Raw genomic sequence first — 13,848 nt, forward strand, 5'->3', positions numbered from 1 at the left:
GGTGTGTTAGTAATTCTTGATTAACTGATGAGCACCTTACACGTTATGTTATTGAGCAGCTGGATATTGTTCCTTTAAAAGAACTCTTCCTTTAAAGAATTTTTGGTTTTATTCTGACAGGCTGTAAAATTACTTGCACATGAGTTTGGTCTGTTTTAAGCTTAGAGTGGATCTGGAGAAGCTTTACCATAAGGACTGTTTATCCTTGTACTATAGAGACACGCATCTGGGGTCTCTACTAAAGGTCCTGGGTAATCAACAAGGACTCTCAACTCTGGATGGTCAGAACTCAAACATCTCTTCACTCTGCGTGAGGTCTGGAAACTGCTCAGCTTGCAGCTCTCTGGCTGTTGTCTGTGGAGTTTCATTCTATGCATTCATGACTTTGTATTCAGGAAACACTCTAAAGGACCCTGATGTAAATTTCTGAACTTTTTTGTTTGTTTGCTTGTTTTTTGTTTTGTTTCGCATAGTACCCTTCTCTCTGGAACTCTGCCACAAAATATCTAATCACCTCAGCATTCCTGAAGGCTAAGCCATCTCTCCAACTCAGTGGGACCGCTTCCATGCTTCTGGGATCCCTCTCCATGCGCTGCAGGCTTGCATGTGCCTCCAGAAAGACAGACACGACGACCATAGGCCTTACCTCACTTGTTTCCCTTGACTTAAGGATCACAGTCCTGTGCTATTTCCAAATGTCTGAAAATATTTTTTTTTTCTGTTTGTTACTCCATCATGGCTGGTAATAAAAATGATGACTCTTTCTAAAACAGAACTGCAAACATAAAAGAAAATTAATAATTTCTTCATATCTTCAAATATCTAGTCAGTATTCAAATTTCTTTGATTGAAGAGACACATTGAATAAATATCTGCATAGCTTGCTTTTCTCTCTCCCTCAGGTCTCTGCTCAAACTGTACCTTATCAGGGTGGTGAAGCAGATAAGGGCAAGCCCTCTTATCTCCCTACTCTGAGAATGTGAAACCTGAACAGAGACCTGAAGGAGAGAGAAAGCAAGCTATGCAGATATCTGGGTGAAAAGCATTCCAGACAGAAGGATCAGATGTGTTAAAGGCCTGGATTCAGGAGCAAGCTGGACATGTGTGAGGAACAGCAAAGAAACGAGTGTGGCTGGAACATAGTGAATAAGGGGGAGCGAGCAGAGATGAGGTCAGAGGGAGAGGCAGAGTCAGATCATGCAAGGCCTTTCAGGCCCAGGTCCAGGGATTAGATTTCATTCTGAGTGTGACAGGAAACCAGTGGGGAATTCTGAGCCAGAAGTAACATGGTATGATTTAAGTTTCTAATGGATCGCTGACTGCTGTGTAGGGAACAGATGATTCTGGGACAAGAGCTGAAGGAGGGGGGCCAGTTGGGAGTCCACTGCGGTAATTCAGACAGGAAATGGTTGGTTTTGAGGAGGTGGTAGGTGGTGATTACATTTTGAAGGTAAAATTGATAATATTTACTGTTGGATTTTCTGAGAGGTGTGAGAGAAGAGAGCAGTCAAATTCCAAGTGTTTTACCTCAAGTAATGTATAAAAGAGAGCCACTCACTCAAACAGGAAAGACCAGGGAGAAGCAGTTTGGAGAGGAAGTAGAGACGGAAATCCGGAGTTCAGTTTGAGCAATCTATTAGACATCCAAGCAGAAATGTCAAGTACCAATTGGATATACATGTGCAAAGTTCAGAGGAGAGGCTGCGGCTGGAGACATAATTGTGGGCATTCAGTGTATTTGAAGCAAATTATAAGCAATCACCTCGACTGTGAATGTGAACAGATGAACTGAGGACTCGTAATTGAAGAATGGAAACAATATGGATGGAAAGACGAGAAGAATCCAGCAAAGGAGACTGAGGTAAGAGGAGAACCAAGAGAGTGGTGTCCCAGAAGCCAATCAAAGTAAGTGTGTCAAGAACCAGGGAGTGGTCACTTAAGTCAAACGCTGCTGTGAGATCGAGTAACACCACGAGGCCTAAGACTCAACCACTGAATCTGGAAGCAAAGTTCCTGAGTAGCAAGAGGGGTGGTCCAGCATGCAAGTGGAGGACTTGGCCTTAGGAGAAGCATGGACACTTCATCTATTGTAACAGAAGGAAAGGTGGTGTTGAGAGCACAGAGCAGGTGGCTTAGTATATGCAGTGGTGGGAGCAATGTGGAAGTTTTCTGATATTTCTTCTATTTTCTCAATTTTGTTCTCAATAAATATTTTCTAGTTATTAAGCATTATATTATGTATCAGGCACTGTGTCAGATACTGGAAAGAAGCTATAAAATAAGACTAACATTATCTTACCCCTAAATATCTTCTGGAGCTTTTTAATTATTACAAAATAATAATAATAACCTTCGAGAGAAAGATTTGGAGCACTGTGTTCACTGGGTTCTTGTGCTGGCACACCCACCCTGAAGTTGACAATCTGATCTACTTTCTGCTCACACACGGAGAGGCTTGAAATGGCATCAGGTCCCTAACTGATAGAGTCTTCAAATTCTACTCCCAGGCACTGCTGAGAAGGCCTAGGATCAGCTAGAAACACAGCAGCCCAGTTCTTTTCTCCCATGATGTATCATACTCATAAAGGCAGTACTTCGGACAGACCGATTAGAAAAATACCCAAACCATTACGCACTCTCTACCAGGAGCTGCCCAAGAGCTGAAGAGAACTTTAGGACCTTAACAAGTCCAACCTGCTCCTTTTGGAGATGGAGAGGGTGACGGCAAAGAGGTAAAGGCCTTACCCAGGCGTCCCTGCTTCTGCCCTGCCCACTCCCACGTCTCAGAGTATTCTCAGCACCAGAGCTAGAGTGATCCGCTTAAAATGCAGCAGGTTTTGTCACACTTTGCCTCAAAACTCTTCAGTGGCTCCCATCTCCTGCAGGGCAAACAGCCAATGTCATTATAAAGGCCTGCAAAGCCCTGCACTCCTCCAGCCCACACTATGACCTATCTCCCACCACTTTCCACCTCACTCATTCGCTTTCAGCCCCACTGGCTTCCTTGCTCCATATTGTTTTTGTCTCAGAGCCGTTGCTCGGGCTGTCCCCTCCACCAGAGAATTCCTTCTCCGGGCAGCTGCAAGGCTCACTCCCTCACCTCCTCAGGTCTCGGCTCAAAAGTCTCCTTCTCCAAGTGAGGCCTTTTTAAACCAAGTACTTAAAATCACACGTGCCTCCACCCCCACTGTCCTCCTAGTCCCCTTCTTGTTTTCTTCCTAACACCTCTGCCGATACTCCATGCTTCCCTTTGCTTCCTGCCTGTCTTGATTAATATTAATATTTCTGTAAATTCCTGTAATCATACAAATTTGTAGGTGACTCTTGTCATCCTCTGTTAGCCCTCTGTCCATGTGGCCATATGGTTTTCCCAATGAGCTCATCAACGGCCACAGAGAAGGACAAAACTCTAACTTACTTCCCCAAGCCTCTACTCCTGTTGGGAAAGCAGGTCATTCTCCTTCTGCTGTACACTTCTGTGGGAAGGTCAAACCCAACTAGAAATATATTCTTCCTTCACTCCAGATGCTTTACTTGATTACTAGGAGAATTTTAAGAAAATTCTAGATTGCCAATCCAGGAAATCTAAGGCATGGGCACAGGAGGTAGAAGACACAAGCAGACTAAGAAAACACACCCAGACGTAAAAGAAAAACCAGAACAGACATCAAGGAAGCCAAGAGAAGAGTACCACTGAGGAAGAAGGGATGAATCTGCTGGTAGACGTGTTCTGCAGCGCTGTCAAAAGAGCTTCTCTAGGGAGGACTAAATGAACCAGAGACCACCACTCCTTCCAGCCTGAATAATCTCCAACAATAATTCATATCATAGCAACCTATCTTTCTTGCCATATCATAAGCATCAACTCTGGGTAGTTGTAAGACCTTATAATAAAGCTTTCCAATTACAGATTGTGGCTCTAGAGACACTCACCAGAGGACTGTGTAACAACATTAGTGGTTCCCACAGAGCCATCAGGCTTGGAGGGTGGGGAGCCTCGCCACAACGCATGTCATTTCTCTATCTAGGAATAGAATCATGTCATGAAGATTCTTTCTACAGCACTCCTAAATCTGGCATGTGTCCTTACACAGATGTCCCATTATCAAATGCTCAATTGATGGAGTGGGACGTAAATGCCCAGCATAGTAGGAACACACACTTAAAGGGCTGCAGAAGAGGAAAGAGCTTGGGACTAGGTGTCAGGAAACCCAGTCCTAACTGAGTGTCTTCCTTCTTGGTGGCTCTGCCTCTCTGAATTTCAGTTTTTGCATGTGTAAAATGTGAGGATAACGCTGCTCCCTCGTGCACCCCACCCCCAACCAAGGATTATAAACTATCTGAAGGCAGTGCTAAGTCTTAGCTCCAGAATCACACATCTAGGTTTGGCCAAGAACAAAACTGTAAAATCTTATGGGCTAGGTTCCTGGCCTAATTTGTTCTTGTGATGGTGCCTTCATTTACTTAGGTAAGATTTCCAAGCAGACTATTCCAACTAACTTGCCAAAGTTTCCCCAAGAAGTTCGATCATGTTGCTGCTCTGCTCATCACCTTTAGGGGCTGTCTAGCGCTCACGGTGAAGCCCAGTCTCTTCCTCATGGCCTGAAGAAGGGCCTTCCATGGTCTACTGGGCCTTCACTAACCCTCCCTGCTGCCAATCTCCAGCTCCACTGCCTGACCCTTGAGCCATACTGAGCAGGCTGCAGTTCCCTAGAAGGGCCTGCTGTCCCTCACTTCCATGGTCACCATCTGGAACACCTTGCCAATCCCTCCTCCTTCACCGAGCTAACTTATGGTTCCTCATGCAAAGTGTTACCTCCTCTGTGAATTCACTCCATTCAGTCAACAGATAGAAGTTGTTTGAGGCACTCTGCTGGGTCTCCTGATTATGACGCAGACTGCTCTTATCTCTCTGTCTCCACAAATGGTTCCCTGGACATTTTTTATTATAGCACTGTCACCCTGTAGCACTCTTGTCTGTGGATACATCTGTCTCCAGCACTAGACTGAGTTTCCTAGGGAAGGGATGTCATCTTCTTGGTGGTTGTATCCACAGAATGGTGGCTGGCACAGAGTCAACACCCAATAGTATCTGTTAGGTGGGTGAATGAGTTCCTGACCAGCGAGAGTAAGCTTGTGCCTAGCAGAGGGCATGGTGGGCAACAGCACAGTGGAGAGCAAGGGTCCTGGACTGCCTGTGTGTCTCTGGACAACTTACTTGCCATCTTCATACACAAGGTTTTTCATCTGTAACGCGGGAATAATCACAGTAGCTGCCTATTAGGCTATTGGGAAGATTTCGTGTTGGCAAAGTGCTTAGCACAGGGCCTGGCACCTAGCTGGTGCACAGTAATTGTTAGCTACTAAAATCAGAGAAGAGGAGGAGGAGCTTTGTTATTAATATCATCTTCCCGCCTGGAAAACAAATGAATCCTGAATGTATCTGAGGCCCAGATTTGTTGCAAAGGGCCTGCCACTGAGATAGTGTCTGGATGTTAGGGCTTGAGAGTTGAGAGCTTCTAGGCATATTCTCCCTCCTATGAGCTCACAGAACACCTATGTTCTGGCCCAAAGATGAGACACTGACCAGGAAGAACAGACAGGCCTCCCAGGAGGAGGCGCTCTGGGAAGAAGTTTGCTCTGCTAGGGCCCCTGGGACAGCACAGAGGAAGTCTTGGGGGCCACGATCACTTATGGAATGCATTTTTAAGTCTCACAGGATTTTGAAGGGGGATCCCTTCTGAATAGCATCTGAGGCAGGGATGAGAGTGAAGCACCTTTTGAACTGTCAAGCTCCATCTCAGCAGCCTGCAGGCCATTACTCAGAACCTGCCCAAATGAAGCCACTCATTTCCCCCAAGGCTTCCCAGCATTTCCCAGCCTGTTCCTCTCCCAGCCACCCTTGTTAATTATCAGTGACCTTGTTCTCTGGGCTCCAGGCATCCAGTGAAGGGGATTTTGTCTGAAGGAGGCTCCAGGGCCCAGCATCCTTACCCCCTGAGCTCCTGGGCTCCAAACACTCCTCTGATTGACACACTGGAGGCAAGAGACCACGAGGCTCAGCTTGGATATAAAATGCTAAACTGCCCTCAGCACGTTGGAAGCAGGGGGCCTAATTTCACTCACTAAAGTACTTAATTTCACACATTTCTTTTTTCATTAAGCATTCCTGCTGCTCAAACCCTTGGGCCCATGCTACTTTTACTCATGGCCTTGGAATAATTTAAATTAGTCTGGGTGAGTTAATATTTAAACCTAGGAAGACAGACATGGGCATTCGACCATGGAGGAAGTGATTTGCAATGCCCAATGAGGAGCTACTCTATTGGTCAGAAAAGTCTATTTTCTATAAATAATTTGCATTTCAGATTCATAGAGGTTATAGTGCTTGAAATTACCCCAAAACCCCAAGAAAATCAAGGACCTTATCTAAGGTCACAAACCCAGTAAGTAGCCAAGCTAGAACTTGAACCCAGGGCTTCCTGAGTTAAGGCCAGTGATGGCCTTAAGTGATAGCCTGTGATTGTCCTAGTGCCAGCTAAAAGGAGTTCACTAAGACATCAGGAATTTTAATTTGGGGGTAGAGGGAAGCAACAAACATTATTTTTTCTAGCCTGTAATGGTTTTTCTAATAACACTTTTAAAATATCTATTTGAACAGGCACAGAAGAAAGTACATTTCAGTGTTAGGAAAATTACTACTTCACTGAATTACCACACAAATTTTGAAAAGGTAAGCTTGAGAAGTGTGGCTTCGTTAAGGAAAAAAAAAAAGGCACGGTGGGGGTGGAGGTGTCTTGTAAACAGACCTGCAATGTTTGGGGATATTTCCGACTATGGGGACTCCAATTTGATACAGACATGCACATCTTAGAATCTGTTTCATCAAAGCCACAACTGCTCTAAACAGCTGCCCTCAAATTACTTTTCTCCTTAGAAAAACATTTAGTTTCAATTCCTTTTATTTAACGGACCATTTTCACCAGAAAAGGGAAAATTCCGATTAAAACAGTCCCTGGGCAGAGTCTCAGAGGAGTAGGGATAATCAGCTAATTACTTAAATTTGGCCAGATGTGGGCTGTGACCAAGTCAGCCAGGCTTCAGCCCCCATGACTGTTCATCTGCTCCTAATATCATCTTTGACTTGAGGCTTTTTAAGCGGCTGGGTCCTCAGAGCACCGTGCTATAATGTGGTCATCTGCAAGTCCGCTTGAGTTTGAGGTCTGCAGGAGACAGAGAACACAAGCAAATGGTTGCAGGTGGAACTGTCGGGGGACGGCTGGACACACCTGCTTTGCTGGAATATCGGACATATGGAGATAGTGGGAGATCATGGGAAGGTCTGATGGCCTAGCTTTGGAGTCCAGACCTTATCTTGGGGTTATAAGGAATATACTGCGGGGGGAAGCGACCATGATCTAACCTGTACTTTAGGAAGCAAGAAGATGGAACTGAAAACTGAGAGGTCAGGATGGATCTGAGAGTCCACCAGAGGAAGATCTGCAGAACTGTGGTGATCAGGGTGACAGCCCAAGGAATCAAGGCTGCAAGAGAGGGAGTACTGGGCAATGGTGCGACCGTGAGGTAGGGAGAGACAGGCAGGCCAGCTTAGGATATGCGGTATTTCTGGCACTGGCAGAACATCCACTTAGAGCAGTCTCTCTGCATGGCAGGAATTCAGTTTTGAAGCTCTTAAGAAAAATAAGAAGATATTCACCTGTGGGACATTTTTGCAAGGAAATGAAAGACAAAGCTGCAGGGGTGGATATACTTATTCAAGGAGAGAGGGAAGAATGAGAATGGCTGAAATCTTGGAAAGCAGCAGCCTTCAAGGGACGGCAGGAGGATGAGGAGCAACAAAGGAAGCTGAGGAGGAGCAGTGGGAGAGGCAAGAAGCACTTGGGAAGGCAGGCTGCCATGTCTGACGCGCAGGAGCCAGAGGAGTGCCAAGAGAGGTCAGCAGTGTTAACCTTTAGGCGCATGTGTTCAGTGAGCTAGAACTGTTTCACTAGCCAACCAGTTAGTGATTCTTTTATCACATTAACCTCCTAAGTATGCTGGTTAAGTGTAGCATGGTACAACACAGAATGGGCTGGTTCTGCATCAAATCTTTTCCAGGTTTGAGTAGCTATAAGACTCTCTGATGTCATTTACAAAATGGTCAAGAGTCTTTTCTAACATTACCTGCTTTGAACCCAATTTTATTTTCTGGAGAGGTGGAAGAACATAGTGGTCAAGAGTATGGACTCTAGAGGCAGAACTTTTGGATTCAAATTCCAGATCTCCTGCCTCTTAGCTGGGCGCATTACAATTTTCTGTGCCTAACGAAACATTAGCTATAAAATTGGGATAATAATAGAACGTACTTCATGGGGTTTTTGCAAAGCTTTAAGAGAGTTAATACATACATATATATACACAGAACAGTGCCTAGCCCAGAGAAGGTGCTCAAAATGTTACTTAATAGTTAAGCTTTAATAATCTAAACAAATTTAGTTTTAATAATCAGTGAAGAATAGCACTATTCAATAGAAATATAGTGCAAGCCACATATTTAATTTTAAATTTTCTAGTAGTCACATTATAAAAAGAAACAGGTGAAATTAATTAATAATATATTTAACCCAATACATTTAAAATATAATTTCAACATGTGATCGATATGAAAAATTATTGAGATATTTTACCCTTCTTTTGTCTTTGAAATCTGATGTGCATTTTACACTTACACAGCACCTCTCAATTCAACGGGCCACATTTCAGGTGCTCAATATCCACATGTGATGAGCGGCTACCATGTCGAACAGTGCAGGTGTAGAAGGAGACACTAAATTGCTAGTCTAGGCTACCTCACAAGGTTGGCTTAGAGGTGTGGTGGGTGAACTAGTAACATTTTGTTTACATACTTCTACACTGCTTAATTTGTAACAACGAGGACAAATGTCTTTAAAATCCAATGAGTTATAAAAGAGTAAGAAAAAATATCCCAAAATTAATGCTCACTGAAACAGTCACAGAAATACACAGGAGAACATTCTAATCCGGGAGTCAGGAGAACTGGGTTCTAGGTCATACGTGGAACCTTCAGAAAGCCCCCCATTCCTGGGCCTCGGTTTCCTTATATTTCATTTAGAACTAGATGATTCCTTAAGACTTGCCAGTTAAAATGTACAAATGTTAGCCATATATTTCTCCCGTATTGCCTGTCAGAACTTATCAACGGATGAGAACTCTCTCCTCACTTCTGGAGATGATTTATCTGTAAGCAGAGGGACAGGTGACCCATCTCGCAGTCTGAGGATTTCCTGATTCTAAATCTGCCTCTGAAGACACGTTTCCGTTTGCTGCTGGCTATCAACGTTCTCAGCTCCAAAGACTTTACATTTACACTTGTACCCTTCTTCCCTTCGTGCCCTCTGTGGTCACAAACGCCAAGGGAAGTGAAAAATGAGCCTTACCTTCTCCCTCGCCCACAGGAATGATTTGGTCTGAATGCAAGGAAATCTGGGAGGAGGGCCCGCGGGAGTACGTGCTGCACCTGTGGAACCTGCTGGACTTCGGGATGCTCTCCATCTTCGTGGCCTCCTTCACCGCGAGGTTCATGGCCTTCCTGAAGGCCAGCGAGGCCCAGCTCTACGTGAACCAGCACGTGCAAGACGACTCGCTGCACAACGTCTCGCTTCCGCCGGAAGTGGCGTACTTCACCTACGGTAAGTCAGAAGGTACTCCGCATATGGTCTGCCCCACGCGCTTCCGGGGCGTGGCCATGGGTTCGGCATGGTTGGTCCCATAGCTGGGGGGTTTGTAACGTGGCCAGCTTTGGTCGTCTCTACTGCCGCTGCAGACACCAGTCCGCAAATGTCCTGCTCCCTGCAGTACAATCAGCTGAACAGAAAGTGGGACTAGTGACTAGAAGAAATAAACTTTTTTGTGTTGTGAAGGGTGGGTTTGTTTTGGAAGGGCTCTTGGAACCTTTCTACGGAATTTTTTTTAAAGAAAAATCTCCTTTCTGATATGGATCTAGGAGCACTAAGGGCAAATGTATATATGGAAAAATTTTGTTTCTGTATTGGATGCCTGTGTTTTGTGCAAAGATAAATCCTACTTTCCCAGTTCAAAAGTTCTTTTCATGTGGCAAGATAGGTTCTTAGGAGATGCCTTAACTCTTTCACACCACAAGACCATACAGCGTGAGGTAGTAGACTGAAATTTTAGGATAAATAAGAGTTACAGCATTCATTCATCGAGGACCTCCTAGGTGCCGGGAACCATATAGACATTTTTGCACCGGAAACTGCAATCCTTGCAAGAGCCCTGCAAAAAGGATCTTCTTTGTCCCTATTTTATAGACAAAGAAACAAGTTTTCACGGCAGGGCTCACAATGTTCTCAGAAAAAGAGGAATGCCGTCAATAGCAAGGGCTCCTGGCCCAATGTGAACTGAAAACCGTGCAGAATGGCACAGTGCTTATGTTCCCAGACTTTGCAGTCAGAGAGACCCGGATTCAAATCCTACTTCTGTAGCTCTCTGTGAGACCTTGTTTACTTAACTCTTCTGAGCCTCCATTTTCTCATATGTAGAACCAGGGTACTACTTACGTCAGAAAGTGTGTTTTGAGGATTAAATAAGATAGTGCCTATGAAGAATTTTGCACCATGCTGTGAAAATATTAAATGCCTGCTAAATGGTAACAGTTAGTATGACTACTACGTCTTGAGTTACTCTCTTGCTCAACCACTGTACTTTGTGTACTAAAAGAGAAAGATGAGTGGGGAGAAGAAACAGTAGATATTTGTTATTGTTACCAGTAAACTACTTGGACACTTAATAGGCATTCGTTAATGGCAGCTGCTATAGCATGAAGGATTTGAGTGTCAAATGTACCTGATACGTGAAGCCACAGGGCTCCTCTGACCTCAGAATCTTCATGGTCAGGTGCAATGATCTGCAGAGGGTTGCCTATTTAACACAAAAGTTGAGTTCCTGCCCATATTTAATGTAGATTGTGTTATGCAGATTATGTTACAGTAAATGTGGTAGAGAGACACCCATTGAGAAATGGAGAGTCTTATAGTATTACAAATGACCCACTCTTCATTTGTGGGTTTAGCAAATTCAGACTTTTTAAAAGCAAAATGAGCTTCTATATTTTCCCCTCTGTGCTGCTCAGCGTTTGTCAATGAAAGACGAGAGAATCTTGATATTATGTTGGATACCTTTCTTAATGCCATGATTCAGGCTGCAGCATTGTCCACTTGTGACTTCTGTTCCTTTTATGGATTATAGTAAGGTCTCACTCCTCCCAAAGTATTGCACATTGTTGCCCTTGCTTTTATGGATCACCATGTGCCCTTGGAAATCTTTGGGATCTCTGTGTTCATTTGTGCTCTAGTTGCGGGAGAAGAGAGCCCTCTTGTGGCCAGCCAGGCAATGGTACCTTCCAACCTCTACAGCACCAAAGTAGGCAGATCCCAATTTTTCAGGTTGTGATGGGGCAATTTTTCTCATGGAAAGAGCTCCAAGAAGAAGAAAATCCCTTTGTCTGAATCATCACAGTCCTATTTGCCTTTACATCCATCATAACTCTTACAAGCCAGTCCAAGTAGAATATTTTTCACTAAAAGTTCTGACCTGGTCACCAGGGTCTGACAACAGCTAAATCTATCTTACTAGATTATAGGAGTAGCTTTTATCATTACAGCTGAGGTTTAAAATGGTAAATTATAGGGGGCATAAAAGAGAAATTCCTTTTTGGTGTCTGTTTGAAGAAGGCAAGTTTTATTTCATGTTATCCAAATGTGTTATTTATCCATGGAGGGCGACAGATATATTGGAAAAACATAATTTGTTCTCCTTACTTGTCTTTTGTGGACGAGTTATGATCTTGATGAGAACATAGAGTCTATAATTTTGTTATATTTCCAAATGTAATTTAAAATGCACTATGTGAAGCTTTGTGGCAAATAGAGACCTTGCTTCCTTTACTAAAGGTTTCTTACTGCTCTTTATTATTGTAATTGTTTAGCAGAGTCTAGGTTTGAAAATAAAGAACAAAATTCTTCCTTTTCCATCTCCCTTGGGGTGCCAAGAATTGCTATGTAATATTCTTACTATCTGCATTTATGTGGCTCTGAAAAGGACCCCATACCCCAAATCCAATCTTAAAAATGGCAATAATAGTATCTACTCTACAGGGCTGTTGTGAAAATTACAGCTAATGTAAGTGTAAGGGCTAATTTAGGTTTCTCAATGTTTCTCAATTTAAGTTTCACTTAGCATTTCTCAACAGGGACACTATTGGCTTATTCAGCAGAGCAATTTTCATGATACAGGTCTGTCTGGAGCATTGCAGGATATTAACATCCCGGTAATACTCCTACCCTGTCATTGTGACAACTGCAGACACCCACACACACTTCCTCAGGAGGAAGGTGATACCCTGGCTTGAGAATCATATATGTTCTGCCACATAGTAGGCAGCTTAGTAAGAGATGCTGCTCCTTGTACCGTTAGAACTGCAATAGGAACACCTTACAGATTTGCTGTGCTGTAGGCATAACCCCAAGACAGCTCAGACCTCACCAGTGACCACAAGCAAAATCTCTCCAACCCAGGACAGGTCCCAGGACTCTTGCCACCTGGAACAAGGCTGTCATAGCAAACCTGAATGACTGGTCGCCACTTTGGGGTCCTTAGTTCAACCGGGGAGCAACTCTCCCAGAAACACACTGCCTGAGGAACAAAACCCAAGAGCATTTTCTCAGGCAAGAGCCTTCAGATTCCTGAACCTCATGTGAACTCATTTGTTCTGATTTGTGGCGAGTTTAAACTTGTGGTTAGGATTTCATTTGATCATTTAACAAGCATTTATCAGCACCTGCTGTGTATCTGCCAGACCCCATTCTAAGCACATTACACGTATGCTTTCATGTCCTCCTCACTACAGCTCTGTGAGGTTGATGATATTATCCCCAATCTACAGATGGGGAAAATGAGGCTCAAAAAAGTTAATTGGCTTGCTCAGCATCACACAGCCAGTGAGTAGAAAGGCCATTTTCAACTTCAATTCTGTCTAACTCCAAGTCCATGCTCCTCCCCACTACCTCCTCATGGTGCTTCCCAGCAAATGGGACACCCCCTGCTTGTGGAGCTCAAACACTGGCAAGGAGGACAGACTAGCAAGCAGCATGGTAAGTTCCATGACTAAGGGGTTCAGAGGATACTGTGGGAGCAGAGAGGGGAGTGGGAAACCTGTCCCAGCCCATGGGCGTCATAGAAGGCTTCCTGAAAGAGATGACAGCTGTGCAGTGTCTTAAAGGATGATTGGGAATGAAGCAGACCTTGAAGTGAGGGAAGGGTACTTCCAGGCAGATGGGCCAGCACGTTCCAAGAGGGTGGGTGGCACCTTCAGGTATTGGGATTAATTAAAAGACAAGGGCAGGAATAGCAAGTGATGAGGTTAGAGACCTCTAAAGATGCCTAACTGGTTTCTCTTCCAGAGCAGATCCCGTCCCCCAGTGAGTAACCCAGACTGTTTTCTTTTAGCCAGGGACAAGTGGTGGCCTTCAGATCCTCAGATCATATCAGAAGGGCTGTATGCGATAGCTGTCGTGCTGAGCTTCTCTCGCATCGCGTACATCCTGCCAGCCAACGAGAGCTTTGGGCCCCTGCAGATCTCCCTGGGGAGAACCGTGAAAGATATTTTCAAGTTCATGGTCATTTTCATCATGGTATTTGTGGCCTTCATGATTGGAATGTTCAATCTGTACTCCTACTACCGAGGTGCAAAGTACAACCCAGCATTTACAACGTGAGTATCCCAGCACTCTCCCCTGAGGGGCTCTGTGG

The 13,848-nt window shown here is 44.3% G+C and overlaps 1 protein-coding gene and 1 long non-coding RNA gene across 3 annotated transcripts in view; one reads left to right on the forward strand and one right to left on the reverse strand.

Moving 5' to 3' along the window:
• LOC111767806 (uncharacterized) overlaps window positions 1–13,848 on the reverse strand; it is a 293,689-nt gene that overhangs the window by 248,813 nt on the left and 31,028 nt on the right. The gene's annotated exons all lie outside the window — the stretch shown is intronic.
• TRPC7 (transient receptor potential cation channel subfamily C member 7) overlaps window positions 1–13,848 on the forward strand; it is a 135,253-nt gene that overhangs the window by 90,555 nt on the left and 30,850 nt on the right. For both annotated transcript variants that reach the window (XM_023617656.2, XM_070234280.1), the window contains 2 exons: window positions 9,477–9,710; window positions 13,546–13,810. In XM_023617656.2, the coding sequence (XP_023473424.1) occupies window positions 9,477–9,710; window positions 13,546–13,810 (499 nt within the window). The remainder of the gene's footprint in view (window positions 1–9,476; window positions 9,711–13,545; window positions 13,811–13,848) is intronic.

This window comes from Equus caballus, chromosome 14 (genome assembly GCF_041296265.1).
Source record: "Equus caballus isolate H_3958 breed thoroughbred chromosome 14, TB-T2T, whole genome shotgun sequence".
Taxonomy (NCBI): Eukaryota; Metazoa; Chordata; class Mammalia; order Perissodactyla; family Equidae; genus Equus; species Equus caballus.